This window comes from Alnus glutinosa, chromosome 8, assembly GCF_958979055.1.
Source record: "Alnus glutinosa chromosome 8, dhAlnGlut1.1, whole genome shotgun sequence".
Classification (NCBI taxonomy): Eukaryota; Viridiplantae; Streptophyta; class Magnoliopsida; order Fagales; family Betulaceae; genus Alnus; species Alnus glutinosa.
In genome coordinates, this window is record NC_084893.1 from 10875405 (window position 1) to 10891054 (window position 15650).

The 15650-nt window shown below is 35.6% G+C and overlaps 1 protein-coding gene and 1 pseudogene across 5 annotated transcripts in view; both read left to right on the forward strand.

Moving 5' to 3' along the window:
- Positions 1–12291, forward strand: part of LOC133874537 (uncharacterized) — a 33543-nt gene extending 21252 nt beyond the window's left edge. For all 5 annotated transcript variants that reach the window (XM_062312383.1, XM_062312384.1, XM_062312387.1 and 2 more), the window contains 10 exons: positions 2897–3027; positions 3155–3271; positions 3676–3795; positions 5401–5480; positions 7261–7430; positions 7836–7889; positions 11087–11196; positions 11628–11741; positions 11842–11970; positions 12054–12291. In XM_062312383.1, coding sequence (XP_062168367.1) covers positions 2897–3027; positions 3155–3271; positions 3676–3795; positions 5401–5480; positions 7261–7430; positions 7836–7889; positions 11087–11196; positions 11628–11741; positions 11842–11970; positions 12054–12084 — 1056 coding nt within the window. In that variant the 3' untranslated portion in view covers positions 12085–12291. The remainder of the gene's footprint in view (positions 1–2896; positions 3028–3154; positions 3272–3675; positions 3796–5400; positions 5481–7260; positions 7431–7835; positions 7890–11086; positions 11197–11627; positions 11742–11841; positions 11971–12053) is intronic.
- An 860-nt stretch (positions 12292–13151) lies between these two features.
- LOC133876456 (cytosolic sulfotransferase 12-like) lies at positions 13152–14200 on the forward strand (annotated as a pseudogene).
- Positions 14201–15650: the final 1450 nt, after the last annotated feature.

Genomic DNA, 15650 nt, shown 5'->3' on the forward strand with positions numbered 1-15650 from the left:
GTGGGAGACTCAGTAGTAAGTTGCTGTTTCTCTTGCTCAGGCATAGAAGTGGGGGACAAGTGATGGATTAAAAGACTCCTCTTCACTCAAACTCTCCACGGGAAGAGGAGGGGTTGTGGAGAAATATGGTTTTATTTCAAAGAAAGCAACATCTATAGAGAAATTGTTTTCTCGATGGGGGCGATAACATTTATACCCCTTTTGCGTAGGAGAATAACCCACAAAGACACATTTGAGGGCTCGGAGATCTATTTTACCCCGAGCAGGACCATGAACATGGACAAAACAAATACATCCAAACACCTTTGGAGGGACACCTTTTGAAGTAGAGAAAGGTGGGGACAACACCTCATGAGGCATTTTGAAATCTATTACCTAAGAAGGCATCCTATTTTTGAGATATGCAGTAGCAAGTAAGGTGTCCCCTAAGATTTGGGAACATGCATATCAAGCATTAATCATCGAGTTGCCTCTAGAAGATGTCGATTTTTCCGCTCAGCAATCCCATTCTGTTGGGGAGTATCAACACTGGTGATTTGATGGATTATGCCATGAAAGTACATCCTGAGAACACTTGACATATACTCACCTCCATTGTCAGAATGAACGATTATTATATTGATATTAAATTGGGTCTTAATCATCTTGTGGAACATTTGAAACACAGAGAGCACATCACTTTTATCTTTTATAAGTATACCCGCATGGTTCGAAAAAAAAATCATCAATGAAAGAAACAAACCACTGATAACCAGATAAAGAAACTACTCGTGAAGGGCCCCACACATCAGTATGAACAAGAACAAAAGGCTCAACAGTTTTATTGATACTAGAAGAGAAAGACACATGATGGTTTTTTGAAAGTTCACAAGTTTCACACTGAAACTTAGAAACATTTTTATGCAAAAATAAAGAAGGAAATATGCGTTGCAACAATAAAAAAAGAAGGATGCCCTAATTGTTGATGCCAGAGCTAGATTTTTGCTACAGAGTCATCTGCCTAAACAGTATGATAAGATTGTGTGAGCTAACTTTGCGTCCTGAGCTAAGAATCCAGGTAGTACAAACCATCCCTCAAGCTACAACTGCCAATCATCCTCCCTATGGCTAGGTCCTAAAAGAAACAATAGTGAGAGTAAAAAATGACTCGCCAATTCAACTCAAGGGTAATACTTGCAACGGATAATAAATAACTGGCAAAATTAGGTACATGAAGGACAAAAGAAAAGACGAGGCATAGAGGGTGTGACAGAAATAGATCCTTTCCCCCACACTAGTGACAGAGAACCATAAGCTATTCTAACTTTTTCTCTGTCGGAACAAGGATTATATGAAGAAAATAAAGGAGCCATACCAATCATATGATTAGAGGTTGGAGCTAATCTGATGCATCTTTCACATGTAACACTGATAACTAAGATGATGAACATGCATTCTGCAGCAGTGCATTTTGTGGCCTCTTCCTGATCTTTTAGGAAGCAATGTTTCAGTTTAGGTCTATTGAGGGAAGACCACTGAATCTATCAGACTTGATCAACCATTAATGAGTAATCTTAATGTGTCTGGATTTGGTCAAGGGATGTGAAAATTGTACTTCAAGATCCATTACATGTTCATGGCCTTTTGTTCTTATTGGCAATATGTTATTTTGGAAAAATATATTTTTGATTCGTAAAAAGAAACAGTTTGAGAAGGTTCAACTGTCTGAAATGAATTTCTAGATCTACGGATTTATCAACATAAAGTTTGTAAAAAGAACCAAACACTCACATGGAGAATAGATGATAAGATTCTATTTAGTTGGAGCTAGGTTTTTGTACATATGCATGCACATCTCAGATGTCTCGAACACAGGTAGTTCACAAGTTTTGAGTTGTCCATGCGACTAAAAGTGATAATGTATCTTCCAGTCAATGTGTCTACTAGATTGACTACACTTGGCCCCAGTAACCTGCATCTGGTCTTCCAAGGAGCATTGTTTGACTTGCTTTATTGCGGACAGAACATATGATAGACACTTAAGGACAGACTTGTTTAATGTGAACCTAGGCTCAAATTTTCTACATCTGGAATTTTCAAGTTGTTTCTTGTTTCCAAAATTCAAAACAAACAAAGAGTTGTAAGTGTAGAAGTTTGCGTCCCTTTTAATTTGATGTTATATCTCTAACCATGATTACCAAGACTAATTTTTGGTTTTTCTTGGTTTCCATACAAAATGTCATTAAACGGAGATTGCAAAAGCTTTAGATGATGCATGGAAGTGATGTTAACAGAAAATAGAAGTCAAAACCTTAATTTGTTTCTGTAGATTCCATTTATGATTTTAAAGTAAAGTGTAACTCTTGCATGAACTTTTTTCTTTTTTGTAAGTGATAAATTTAATAAAAAAAAGTAAGGCGCCCTTAAGTACACAGGTAGTATACAAGAGAGCAACGAAACCAACCCCGAAAAGAAAGAGACCCAACAAACCCGCAAGACTCTAAAAACCCAAAAGACCTAAGACCCATGAGAGGCACTCAACACTACATCATGTGAGCCTTTCTTTTCCGATGCCAAGAGGTTGCATAATCATCGCCATAATTAATGGAACTTTTCAAATTCAACACCTCCCTCCTACTTTTTGTCTTTTGGCGCGCAACCATTGATTCCCGATGAAACTCCTATTCGCTTACGCTGACATCCAGGATAGCCAAAAGAGGAACCTCTTCCTCTTCACCATCCGCCACCTAATCCAAATGAATATCGAGCGGATAAACACCCAAAGGGAAACTCTTGCATGAATTTGTTTTTCATTGAACAATCAAAAGATGTTTTTGTGAAATCATCAACCTTTTTTGTTAACTGAGAAGTGTTTCTATTTTGAATTTTCCAATTTTGGCATCTTTTCTTGCTGCAGGACATGATTTGTGCTATTGCTGAACTGGAAAGTGACAGACAGCCCCTTGCTACGTGGTATAACCGAAAAACTAAGGAGACTACTGTAGGGATCATGCAACTTTCACAAAAAACGGCTGAGTGGCTGGTCAGGTACCAACTGCATGTCCTGATCCTTATTCAAGCTTGTAACTGCTAAAAAAGGGTGAGAGTAATTGTTTATCTTGTTTATATGCTTCTAATAATGCTTTGGTGGAATGAAACCACAACTTGCTTGCAGTGACTTGGGTTACAGGTCATATGAAGTGGAAGGGAATCCAGATCTTCTGTGCAGGCCTTTTGTGAGCATATATCTTGCTGCTGCTTACATTAAATGGTTATCAAATTTTGACCAAAAGTAAGTTACCAAATATAGATCTAGGTGATCCACCAATGCATGCTTTTTGTTAAATTACTAGTTCTCCAAAAAGCTTAAGTTGATAAAAAAATAGTGAATTTAATCATTTAATTAATATTTTAGCGCTCCACTTCATGTGTAGAACTAGACAACACGGAAAATATTTTAATTGAAATGTGGGTAAATTATAGAGTCAGGATTCAAACTAATCCGATACCATATTAAATCACAAGTTTTCCAAAAAACTTAAACTGATAGGAAATAGTGAATTTAATTATTTAGTTAATGATCTAAGACTTTTCTTCTTGCTCCTAATGTATCGGTTTGTCTACAAACAACATTTAACACCAAGATTACCATATTGAGTTTCTTTGTTGCTGACAATAATGCTATCTTATCTGCAGAGAAAGAAATGAGGAGTTCGTAGTTAGAGCATATAAAGGTGGTCCAAAAAAGGCAACTCATAAATCAACTTTGCCATTTTGGCAACGTTATCTTTCAGTCAAAGAAAGTCTTCCATCCAGGTGGTTGTTTGTTCTCCATGATGATGATTTGGAATTTATGTAAAATCTACCTTTGAAAAAAGGACAAAGATTTCCTCCAACCCAAGTTCCTCTAACTCAATCTATAAAAATGACATGTGTCCCTTAGCCTGTGAGGAGCACATGCCTTTTTAATAGTATGTGAGATGCACATGGCTTTTAAAAATGTGAGATGCACATGGCTTTTAAAAATGTGAGATGCACATTTTTTTTTTAATTAAATTTCTTCCAACTTTGTCCTACCATTAAAAAAGCGTGTCATTTTCACATGCTTAAAGGGCACATCATTTTTATAGATTGGGTTGGAGGAACTTCCTCCAACCTAGTTTGGAGGAAAACTCCGTCCTTTAAAAAAAGTACTTAGAATACTTTGAAGAGGTGCAATGAAAAATATGTTGTGTGCACAACTGCCTAAGGATGTGTTATTTTTTCTGAACAAGTAATGAGGTATCATTGCTGGATATGTTTGAATACATCCTTTCTTTCCGTTCTTTCAGTAAGTGGTTAAAAGCTTCATTTTATCTTCTTCATATGCTTTTTATTTATTTATTTGTAACATTGGGTGTGTTTGGTAAATAGTTGTGTTGTGGAATTTTTGTTTGAATAGTAGTAAAAAGTAATTGATGTGATATAATGTATAAAAAGGTTTGGAATTGTTTTATAGGAAAGTGAAAAAGTTTTGTTTTGTAGTGGGTTTTTTTATTTGAATAGTAATAAACAATGATTGATGTGATATAAAAAGTGAAAAAAAGTAATGTTTTGGATTTGACTTTTTTGGGAGAAGTGAAAAAAGATAGAGAGGGAGATGAGAGTGCTGCCAAACACACTCATTAATTCTGCTTAACATGGAAAAAATGCAAATTTGCATATCACATGGTGCAGTGAATATGTCGTGAATATTTTTATCTATTTCTTTATTAGAATAGATATTTTCCCCCTTGTGCAGGGCTGGTGAGAAACTAGCCCGAACATGGGTTGCCACTCTTTTGATTTTGGATGAATTAAAAAGAAAAAATCTTGTCAAAACTTTCCAACATTTTGCTTGTGTTTGATCTTACAATCCCAATTTTTGTTCAAGCCCTGTATGCGTTTTATTTAGAGACTTCTCTTTGATTAATTTTCCACCATCACCAAAAGAGATTCTTTTTCGTCGTGTAAAGATTTGGCTGAGAATACTGAAACTAGAACTCCTAACAGTAGGTCTGAGGCTCTGAATGCATAGTTTCATAATGCACAAACATATATGCGTCCATGCATACATACATACATAAATTTGAGTGTATGTACATGTAGCATACCTTTGTCCACTAGCCTGGAATAGTCACATTTGTTTGCTATTATTTATCCCATTGTTATTCTTTTTTTTCGTTTCAGTCAAGAGTATTTCGTTTCATATTGGCAGTAAATCATGCAAATATAAGTCACTCCAATAATACTAATTTGAAAATTATGTTGTAATTGTTACATATGTAACTTGAAAGCGGGATCCTTTGCTTATGAGATGCAAGGCTGATGCCTTATAAAAGAATAACTTCATAAACTATGCAATTGTCTGAAATTGATTGCCACTGTATCATTGCTTTGCAGAAAATTATTTGATAATGGTCCTTCATCGAATGATGCTTTGGCTTCTGCTACATCTCCTCCACCTGCTATGCAAACCCCAGGTTGTCCCATCTCCAGTTACTTGGGGTTTCATACACGAAATTTATGTTTTGTATTAGGATTATATACTATTATCTGAAGTTGTTAAGAGTACATCATTTGGGTGATATCAGATATTCACTGCCAATTTGTCAAAACTTACGTAAAACAACATCACAGTATCCTTCTAGTTCCAGTTCTAATGGCTTATTTGATCTTGTTATTATCATTGAAATTCTTAACATGTGACCCTATTTTAGTAATTCATTCTTATAATCTAAATGTCGGTCATAAGCACATTAGACAAAAGGTGAAGCAAAATTCCATTCCCCTTTATTTATTTATTTTTATTGTAAGTTACTGACACACCTAGTGGGTCTTGAAACAACAATTTCACCTTGTACCTCATTCTTATTGGGGGTGAGGTGCCATTGGAGGTAGAACTTATTGGCTCCCATTGCTTATAATATTATTAGTAATAACATAACAATATCTTTGTAGATGTCCATTTAATCATTCATGATGTGTAAGAATAAAATATGTTGTATATAAAGTATTTACTTGTGTTAAATGAATTTCTATTCTACTTGTCCCTGTTTACGCTTTAGCTACAATTCTTCATGCTTTTTTGTACATTGAGTTAGCTTTCTTCTACTTCCATTGTCATTTTATAAACTTTGCAATTTGCTGATTTTACTGAGAATACATAATAATCAAAAGGAAATTTCTCTTTAAACAAATTGAGAAGCATAGTACGTTGCTAGCTGACTTGGTCCAGTGTGCATACTTTTTCTTCTTTACTCAATTATGTGCTGCAAATAAGGTAAAATAAAGTATCAAAAGATTACTTCTAAAATAAAGTATCAAAAGATTATTCCTCCAATACAAATTGTGCTCATATGCATTAGAATTCTGTAGAAGTATATTTTTAAGAATGTGATGAATGCAGTTGATCTGGATGGACCAACACCTTTTATAGTTGTTTAATGTGATCTCATATATGATGCTTCTTCATTTCTCCTTTAATTTTGTTCAACTTCAAATCATGCAGATTTTGTCAATAATGTTATAGTCTTGCCATAATTGCTCTATTACATTTGTGAAATTTTATTGTTAATTCATTTTAGGGAAAAATGCTTAAGAGGTATCACTTTTTATCAAATCACTCCGTACGATTTAAATTTTATCAATTTATTCTTTAAGGTTATAACCGTTATCAAATAGATTCTTCCATATTCTTCCGTCCACCTTCTGTTAAATTTCTAACAGTGCTGCCACCTCATACTCAATCAGAAGGCAATACGTATCTCTTCTAATAAAAAAAATGTAAAAATAATAAAGAAAAATATAAAAACAAAGACAAAATTTGAAATTATAAATATAAATATGAAAAAGAAAAAAAAAATTATAGGGATGGTTGGACCACCCCAGATTGGCCAGAGGGGGTGGCCGAAACCACCCCTAAACAAAATGTTTTTTTTTTTTCCCTTTTAATAATTATAATTTAACCTTTTTTATATTTATAATTTTATTTTTTCAAAATATTTTTTATTCAAGGGGGTATCTGTCATCTTCTGATTGAGTATGATGTGGCAGTATCGTTAGAAATTTAATAGAAGGTGGACAAAAGGATTTATTTGATAATGGTTCTAACCTTAGGGAGTAAAGTGATAAAATTTTGAATCTTAAGGAGTAATTTGATAAAAAAGTGATACCTCAAGAACCTCCGGAGCATTTTTCCCTTCATTTTATTTCTGTTACTATAATAAATGGTTTTGTTTTGTGTCTATAATGAGGAAGCAGGTGGTGTTTACACATATTGGGACTCCAGAGCTTCTCCAGAAGACATGGAAGAATTGTGGAAGCATCCTGAGGTCCTTAAAGAGTGGACTAGATCTGGAGAGAGACGGGGAGAAGTGCGCTTTTCCCATGATGACAAGAAGAGACCCTATCTTTCCCGGGTGGAAATGAAGGTATGAATCCGTTAGGATGAACATTCCTTAAGTTTGTTAGGTACTAGGTCGATAATGCATATTAGTGCTTTATTTCATATTTTATCCTACCACATTCTGTTTTTATGCACTAACATTTCAATTAGAAGTCAACACATTTTCATTTTTAGATAACTACTTTTCATGATGTGCATGGGATAGAAAATGATTGTGACATTATGTATAAAGTTTATTCAATTTTAAGATAGTTATTATGTATTGCTATAATGTGGGAAGTTATATTGATTTTGTTTTTAGTTAGTATTAAGATAATACAGTAGATAATGATAAAGGCGTCATTCAAATCTTACCAACCTGTAGTTATCATACTTTCAAAGCTTATATGAATGGACACGTCAACTCAGCGATATTGACATATTCTTGCAGGCAGTTGCAGAAATCATTTCGTCAAAACACTTCAGCACAAAAGCAATTAAACCTGTAAGTATCCACTTCAAATAGAAAAAAATTCGTGGCTCTTGTGAATGATGTGGTGTCATCTGAATTTATTCTCTTCATTGTTGTTGCTTGTACTATTATTTGTCTATATTTCGGCCTCTCTTAATAATTTTTTTTCTCTAAATTATACTTTTTAGCGATTCACTTATTCTGCTCTCCCTTCTGAGGGAAGAATTGCTTTTTCTGACACGTAATTAACATATTCAAACATGTATCCAGCATAATTTCAAAGTTATCTTGACTATATATTTTAGCTTGAAATTGTCTTCTAAAACAAGATTGCAGAGCCCGAGATTGCAATTTAAATTTTTAATGTCATTATACGCATCAAACGCACATATGCAAGCCTGCACACAATGACAGTAGATTGGTGTGTCCAAGTAATTTTCATTACCTTTTTTTTTTGGTTTTATTTCTAAAGGATTTTTAGTGTTAGCGGGATTGGAACATCTCAAGTCCTTGTCATGTTGGGTCTTATGCAAAATAGTTTCAAATTTTCAGCTTCTTGCGAATAGATCTCTTTAGTTTTTGTATGTCATACTTGTATTTGTTTTGTATTTTTATGACAGTATTTGCACTGAAATGGTTGTATTTGGGAAGAAAGAAAATATGAGAAATGGAAAGAAAATTGAACAAGAATGATTAAACTGACTATTCGAGGTAGTCAGAACCTCCAATTGCAATTTGCATTAATTCTCCAAAAGATGTACCAGTTCACTTCCTATTTTAAACACAAATCAATTCTAACAGAAAACAACAATTAGGCTTAGCCCAACAGCTATCTAACAGATTATTACAACTGACCCAATGAAATAATAGCTAGCCTGTGATAAATGGAGCCCGGCCCATGAGACATGGATGAAGCTGACCCATTAAGCTCAGCTGTCACTACCAAAATGAGCTGGACCAATCCATAAACGCCACCTACTAACCCCAGGTGTGAACCATAGGCAAAACACACTTCCACAAGGGTAGCTCAATTGGCTAGAGACTACGCCTCATAAATTGGAGGTCATTAATTCGAATCTCCCTTTCTCTTGGGGACAAAAAATTACTTATTAAAAAATAATATACTTCCCCTGCATCTGCCTCCATTGGTTATCTGAACCCTTAAGATCACAACGCGTGTAATTTTACCTTCCCAATGCACTATAGCCTTCCAACACGCATCACTTCAGGCAGCTACTCGTAGAAACCCTAATTGATAGTTCCAAAATCCCTAATCGCCTTTATCATCGTATCACGTGACCACTTTAGTGAATGATTTTTTAGGAAGAAAGAAACCAATATGGTCACGTGCCACTTTCCATCCATTTTAATGATTTTTCCTGATAGAGTGACCTTTTTGTAATGGAGTGGTAGTTTGAGGTGCCAAAATACCACTTGAAGTTTGGTGGTGCAAGTGAAAAAGTGGTGGTAGTTCAGGGGGCTAAAATGTAATTTTACCTAATAATTTGTATTCATATTATTTCATGAAATCCTGTACTTACCCTGAAATTGTTTTATTGACTTTCTTTCGAGCTTGCACTTCAGCTTTTCTGTTTATTCAAGCTTTTAATATTTCTTATAAATTAAGCATTACTCTTAAGCATTACCCTTCCTAATTTAGGGGTGTACAACCGGTTGTGGTTGCGGTTATTTGCTCATAACCGCAACCGCAACTAGGGTCCCCAGTTATTCCTATTTCAATAATCGCAGACCGGTTGCGGTTTTTACCAATCACCGGTTATCCAATTATTTTAAACCGGTTTTCATATATTGTTGAATTTTTCAATTTTTTTTTTTTTAAAATCCAATATTTGGCATTCAGATACATCATTTTCTGTCCACTATGTTTTATTTAAATCATTAATTGGATTTATATCTCTAATTAGTGTACCAAAATAGCTAAAGTTAGCTGGGTTAGTGGGTAACCGTAAGCCTGCTTTCCCGGTACTTATTTAATGATCAAATGGCGATTTTGGTTGATGAACTTGGTATTGTAGGAGGCTTTTCTGGACTGGCACATTTGACTTGTTGAGATGAGTTGTTTGGGTGGATATTGTATCATTTAACCTGTGATTTTGTTTTATGTTGTATTCTTGCTTTCATGGTCGAGTTGAACATTCACTCAAGTTATTCCGCTGAGCCATGTTTGCGAAATGGGCGTGATGGATTCCCTACAAATAAAGTGGAATTCCCTTCTTGAGTGTCCGAATAATTCAAATGTATATGGTGACTTAGGAATGAAAGCTTCGTAGAGAGGGAATATTTGTAAACTTGAAAAAAAAGGAAAAAGAAGAGGCCAAGGGGGATGTCTCTGCTTCCTTTTAACCAAAATCACCATTTTCTTAATTAGGGTTAAAGAGAAGTTTCATTTTTTTTTTTTTTTGTAATATATATAAAATTATAATATAATAATAAAAACCGGTTGCGGTTACCCAGTTATTGGTTTTTTAAATTGTAATAACCGGTAACCGCAACCGGGTACCCGGTTATCCGGTTGCGGTTATCTCCGGTTTTCCTAGTTAGCGGTTGTTCCGTTGTTGGCAATTACCGGTTATTTCCGATTAATAACCACTCCGCTTGTACACCCCTACTTCCTATGCCCTGTATTCTGTGGTGATTTCTAATCACATTATACTGTATTGCTGGAATATTTTTGAATGATTTTGTTGACAATAGTAAATCTTGAAGCGTTATCTTGACTGGCTGTAACATGGAGGTTGAGGATAAAAACTTCTAAATTATAGGCTTTTTTATTTTATTTTTTTTCATGGTGCATGCTGTTACAAAGTATCTGTTAGATCTGTAATTCTTTCCCTTCAGGTTTGACCTAACAGTTGCTAAGTTGAGGTCATTGGTTTTTCTGAGAATCTATGCTTGGAAACATGTGGAGAAGCTATATATATATATATATATATATATATATATATATATATATATATATATATAAACTGAAAGATATATGCCAATTGGGAAGCAGTATGAATCCTAATATTTCTTTCTTCATTTTAAATTTGGAGATTTACTAGAGTTATGGGAACCCAAGAAGATTGTTAACCTATCTGGCATTTTGATTTTCTTAGTTTCCTGGACATTTTTATCTTCATTGATTTTTATGTCTTCTGTTCGCTTATTCATAATGTACTTTTATATTTTGTAATTCGTTTTTCCTGAGAATTCTTTTTTGTGTACAGATAGTTCTTTGTGCCCTTGCAGAGGTTGTTAGCCTGCGTTTCATCAATGGAGTTGGACCACGACCTGGAATAATGGGAATTGACTATTCAACAGCTTTCTGGCTTTACACGTACGTGATTAATACGACCAAAACTGAATTCCTAGGTTATATAGAGGAACACAGAATTAAGATCCAAATGTACTTTTCACCTTTTGGTTAATCTTAATAAAAATTTAGTTGCTTTGGCTCTTTATGAGGAGTTGGGACACCCTATGAACTAATTGAACCTTCTTAGCCTTTGGAATGAAAACGTTCTTCCATGCAAGTTGGAGTCCTTACCTAATTGATATTAAACAATTAATGAAATTGATTGTGTATTTTGAACCCAATATACCCACATTTCAAATGACTGTCAAGAAGAAACAATACCTCTTGTGATTGTCACACGAAACAAAAAAACTCGTTTCAAATGCTTTAAAGAATTGTAGTAACTAGTTTCCATTATCCGCTTGTGTTTTATGCCAATGCTGAAACTTTCTCGACCTTCTCCTTGTGTACAGGGAGTTAGGCTACAGGGCTTATAGAGTTGACTCCGTTGATGATCTAACCAAGCCATTTGTGTCCATGTACTTTGGCGCGGCCTATTTGGTATGGTTGTCAGAATATGAAGGGAGGTAGGCTTGTTCACCTCAAAAGGTTTTATTTAGTTTTGTGAGATTTTTGTCTGCATTATTATTTCCTGACCATCTCATGTTTTTATTGAATGATAACCAGGGAAAGAACTCCACAGTTTGTTGTTCAGGCTTATATTGCAGGGCCAAAGAATGTGAATCTTCAGGAAACAGGTCCACTTTGGCTTAAATTTGAGCAAACATTGAGCAATTATGAAGAAGACACAAAGAGGTATGCATAATCTCACTTCTAAATTAAAAACATTCAAAAAAAATGCTGTGTCTAATGACTCTGAATTTTTCTTTTCTGCATAGGGGGGATGAAGGGAACTGCTGCATCTTGTAAACTGACAAATATTGCCTTACATATTTCACACGATCGACTAAAATCATTGTACAAAAGCCAAATAAGATGGATAGTCAATATCTCTGGCAACTTTTTTCTGGGAGAGTAGTTACAGGGAGAAAGAAAAACAAACAAACCTCTTTTGATTGGATGCTTTTTAATTTTTGACCATTTTACTTGATAGTGATGTTCTTGTTTGATTTGCCATATGGTGAACTGCACTCACTCTTTGGTCTCTTAATTTTTCATAGATAGATCTCTTAAATGTGAAATGGACTGTTAATGGATTGGTTTGGAATGGAAAATGTGTTCAAGTCAAATTTGAGCCTTTATTTATTTAGAGATATATTGTTCAAATAAGATTTCTGTTGTAATTTGAAAATAACACTCCCCCCATATGAGTAATGACAAATAATATTATTTGTACAAATAATATGGATTCCATACCAAATATGAGAGTGAGTACAAATAAAAGCATGTACAAATAATACAACACATGCGGAATAGGATCACATTTCAGAGGTGGTATGTCTGATTTGTTTAGTATATTCTAAGATTTTTGACAAAGAATTAGGAATTTGAGAGAATAAAATCAGCGAAATGAGACATATATTTCTTACACATCTCTTACACATTTTCATATAACAAAATTTCAAATCTTCCATTGAATTTATGGGGCCTAAACGTAGGTTTTATAAATCTAATAATGGATTTGAAAATAAGATATGTAGGAGATGTATATATATTATTTCTATTTTCTATTATTAATACAACCTTGCAATCATATGGCCGGTGCCCACGAAATAATAATGGAAATTTAATATTTCATCAAACACGATGTTGAGTATGCTGTCATAGTCGGACAGCTCATTTTGCATGATAAAATATGCAAAATTTTGAGCATTATTTGGTTGCTTGATATAAATCATTTTTAATACCATGGCTCCAGATATATATATATATATATATATATATCATAAGAGATCGAGGTTATGATATTGGAGAACTTCCCTCTATATAAACATGAAAATATATATTGTAATGTAAACCACAAAACAAGGTGACACTCCAAAAGGGAAGGCTACACTTCAACGGTCAACCGCCGGCCTCCTCCTCTTCATATATACTTCACATGGCCTCATCAGAAAATGTAGAGATCCAAGAAAAAGTAGTGACCCAAGAATGCATTGCCGTCATATCCTCCCTGCCTACAGAAAAAGGCTGGATTTTAACAAAACTCCGTCAGTACCAGGGGTTTTGGATCTCACCTCGCGTCTTGGAAGGAGTTATCTCACTCCAAAAACACTTCCGAGCTCACGACACCGATATCCTCCTCGTGACCAACCCGAAATCCGGCACCACTTGGCTGAAGGCCATCTTGTTCGCCTTAGCGAACCGGGTGCGCTATCCGGATCTTCAACAACACCACCGTACCCTCTGCTCACAAACAACCCTCATGTTCTTCTGCCCTACCTAGAGATGAACCTTTTCGTTGAAAACCAGGTTCCAGACCTCACCTCCTTTGTGTCTCCGAGGCTCTTCTCAACTCATTTACCCTATCCATCGCTACCGACATCTGCCAAGGAATCGGCTTGCAAGATTGTGTACTTGTGCAGGAACCCAAAGGACTGTTTTGTGTCGCTTTGGCACTTCATGAACAGGTTAGGATCAACCAGTGGAAACACCATTTCACTTGAAGAGGGTTTTGATAAGTTCTGCAGGGGAGTGAATGTGTACGGACCCTATTGGGATCATGTTTTGGGGTATTGGAAGGAAAGCTTAGAGAAGCCTGAAAGGGTTCTTTTCTTGAAGTTTGAGGAAATGAAAGAGCACCCAAGTGCCCATTTGAGGAGACTGGCTGAGTTCTTGGGGTTACCTTTTTCTCCAGAAGAAGAGGCTAAAGGTGCATGTAGTGGATGATATCTCAAGATTGTGTAGCTTCGAGAGTTTGAGCAACCTGGAGGTGAACAAAAGTGGAGAAGGGTTAGACGGGAAAGAGAATGGGATACATTTTCGGCGAGGTGAGGTGGGAGACTCAATGAAGGGAAATGCTAAAGAGGAGACTCTCATCCCCCCTTGTCACCCCCTTTTCCTTAAAAAAATTGGTTTTTATTAAAAAGTTGTCTATGATGTCACATCAGAGACAACTTTTTAATAAAATTTAATTTTTTTATTATAAAAGGGTGATAAGGGGGGATGAGAGGAGGATGTGTAAAAACTCTCCTCGATGAATTACTTGACGGCAGAAATGATACAAAAAAATTTTAGGCCTTGCAAGGCTGAAGCTAAAGTACGTTGCATGATCATTTTATAACCTGGCCGGCCGGTAGTTCGTAGTTGACGTCGATCTAGTCAGCCCTCTTATTAAAATGCACGTTCGTAATAATCTCGGATTTCATTGTCAACTTGTATGTTGACATTTAGTCAGTGTCGTCCGAGTAAAATGTTTCTTGTGTTGGATCTCCATCTTATTTTGTTGATCTTTGATATTTGTCATAATAATAAATTTTGGCATATATCAACATTTATATGTATGGTGTGTTGAAGCACAATTATCCGATATATATATATAAGGAGTGCATTCCATCCCCAACAAGGCTGAAGATAATCCTAGTCTCTCAACGATTTGTTCACTCAATCTTTAGATTCTTTAGGGCTTGAAGGTTTTTTTTTTTTTTTTTTTTTTTAATTACTCTTAGGTACTTAATTTGCTGTTGAGTTGGGGCATGTGATTCCTCTATACTTTTTTTTAAAATATATAAAAAATAAAAAATAAAAAATAAAAAAGAGGTAAATGAAGAGAAATTACAACTAAAAGTATCAAATTAGGGCTGGGTAACCCAAATACAAGCACTAGAAAACATAAAGAAACATGCGATAATGCATGAAATGAATAACGCTGGCCTATTGATTTTAGGCACAAATGCCAAGAATCTCATGCCGCCATTTAAGGCGGTAAAAGGTGTGGATAGAGTTTTGAAGAACCCTACCCAAACACCTATTGGATAACATTACATGGAACACAAAGAAGATACATAAAATAAAACGCCTAGAAATACGAAAGTGATAAAACAAAAACAACAGAGCATTTGTTGGGAGGAGGACTTGGGGCTGGGAGTCGCCGATGCCGGTGCGTAAAGACCACGCGCCAGCACTGGAAGACCTCTCTCCAGCAGAGATTGTCGTGGGCTACCGCAAACCTTCCACAGCAGAGGCAAGGAGGAGGAGCATCGTTTTCACGTCTCCGTGGTTGAGAATCACTCCCTATGCGTGCAAGTCACGCTCCGATGCGTGGGTGTCTGGAGGGGTTGCAGTTGGTGTCAACAGAAACAAAAGACGACGGCAATCACGATGGAGAGGCGTGTGTCGTGTTGAATCTGGAAGAGTATAGATCTAGGTTTGAAAACTTCGACCCTAGATCTGAACCAAACTTGACGGAAGACACAGTGGAGGAGGGAGGAGACCCATGAGAGCTACGTTGTTGCGAAGAAAAGCAGATAAAATGCCTCCAAAAAATACATGGATAGGGTTAGAAAAAACTCTAACAGGATAGGAGCCTCCAAGGA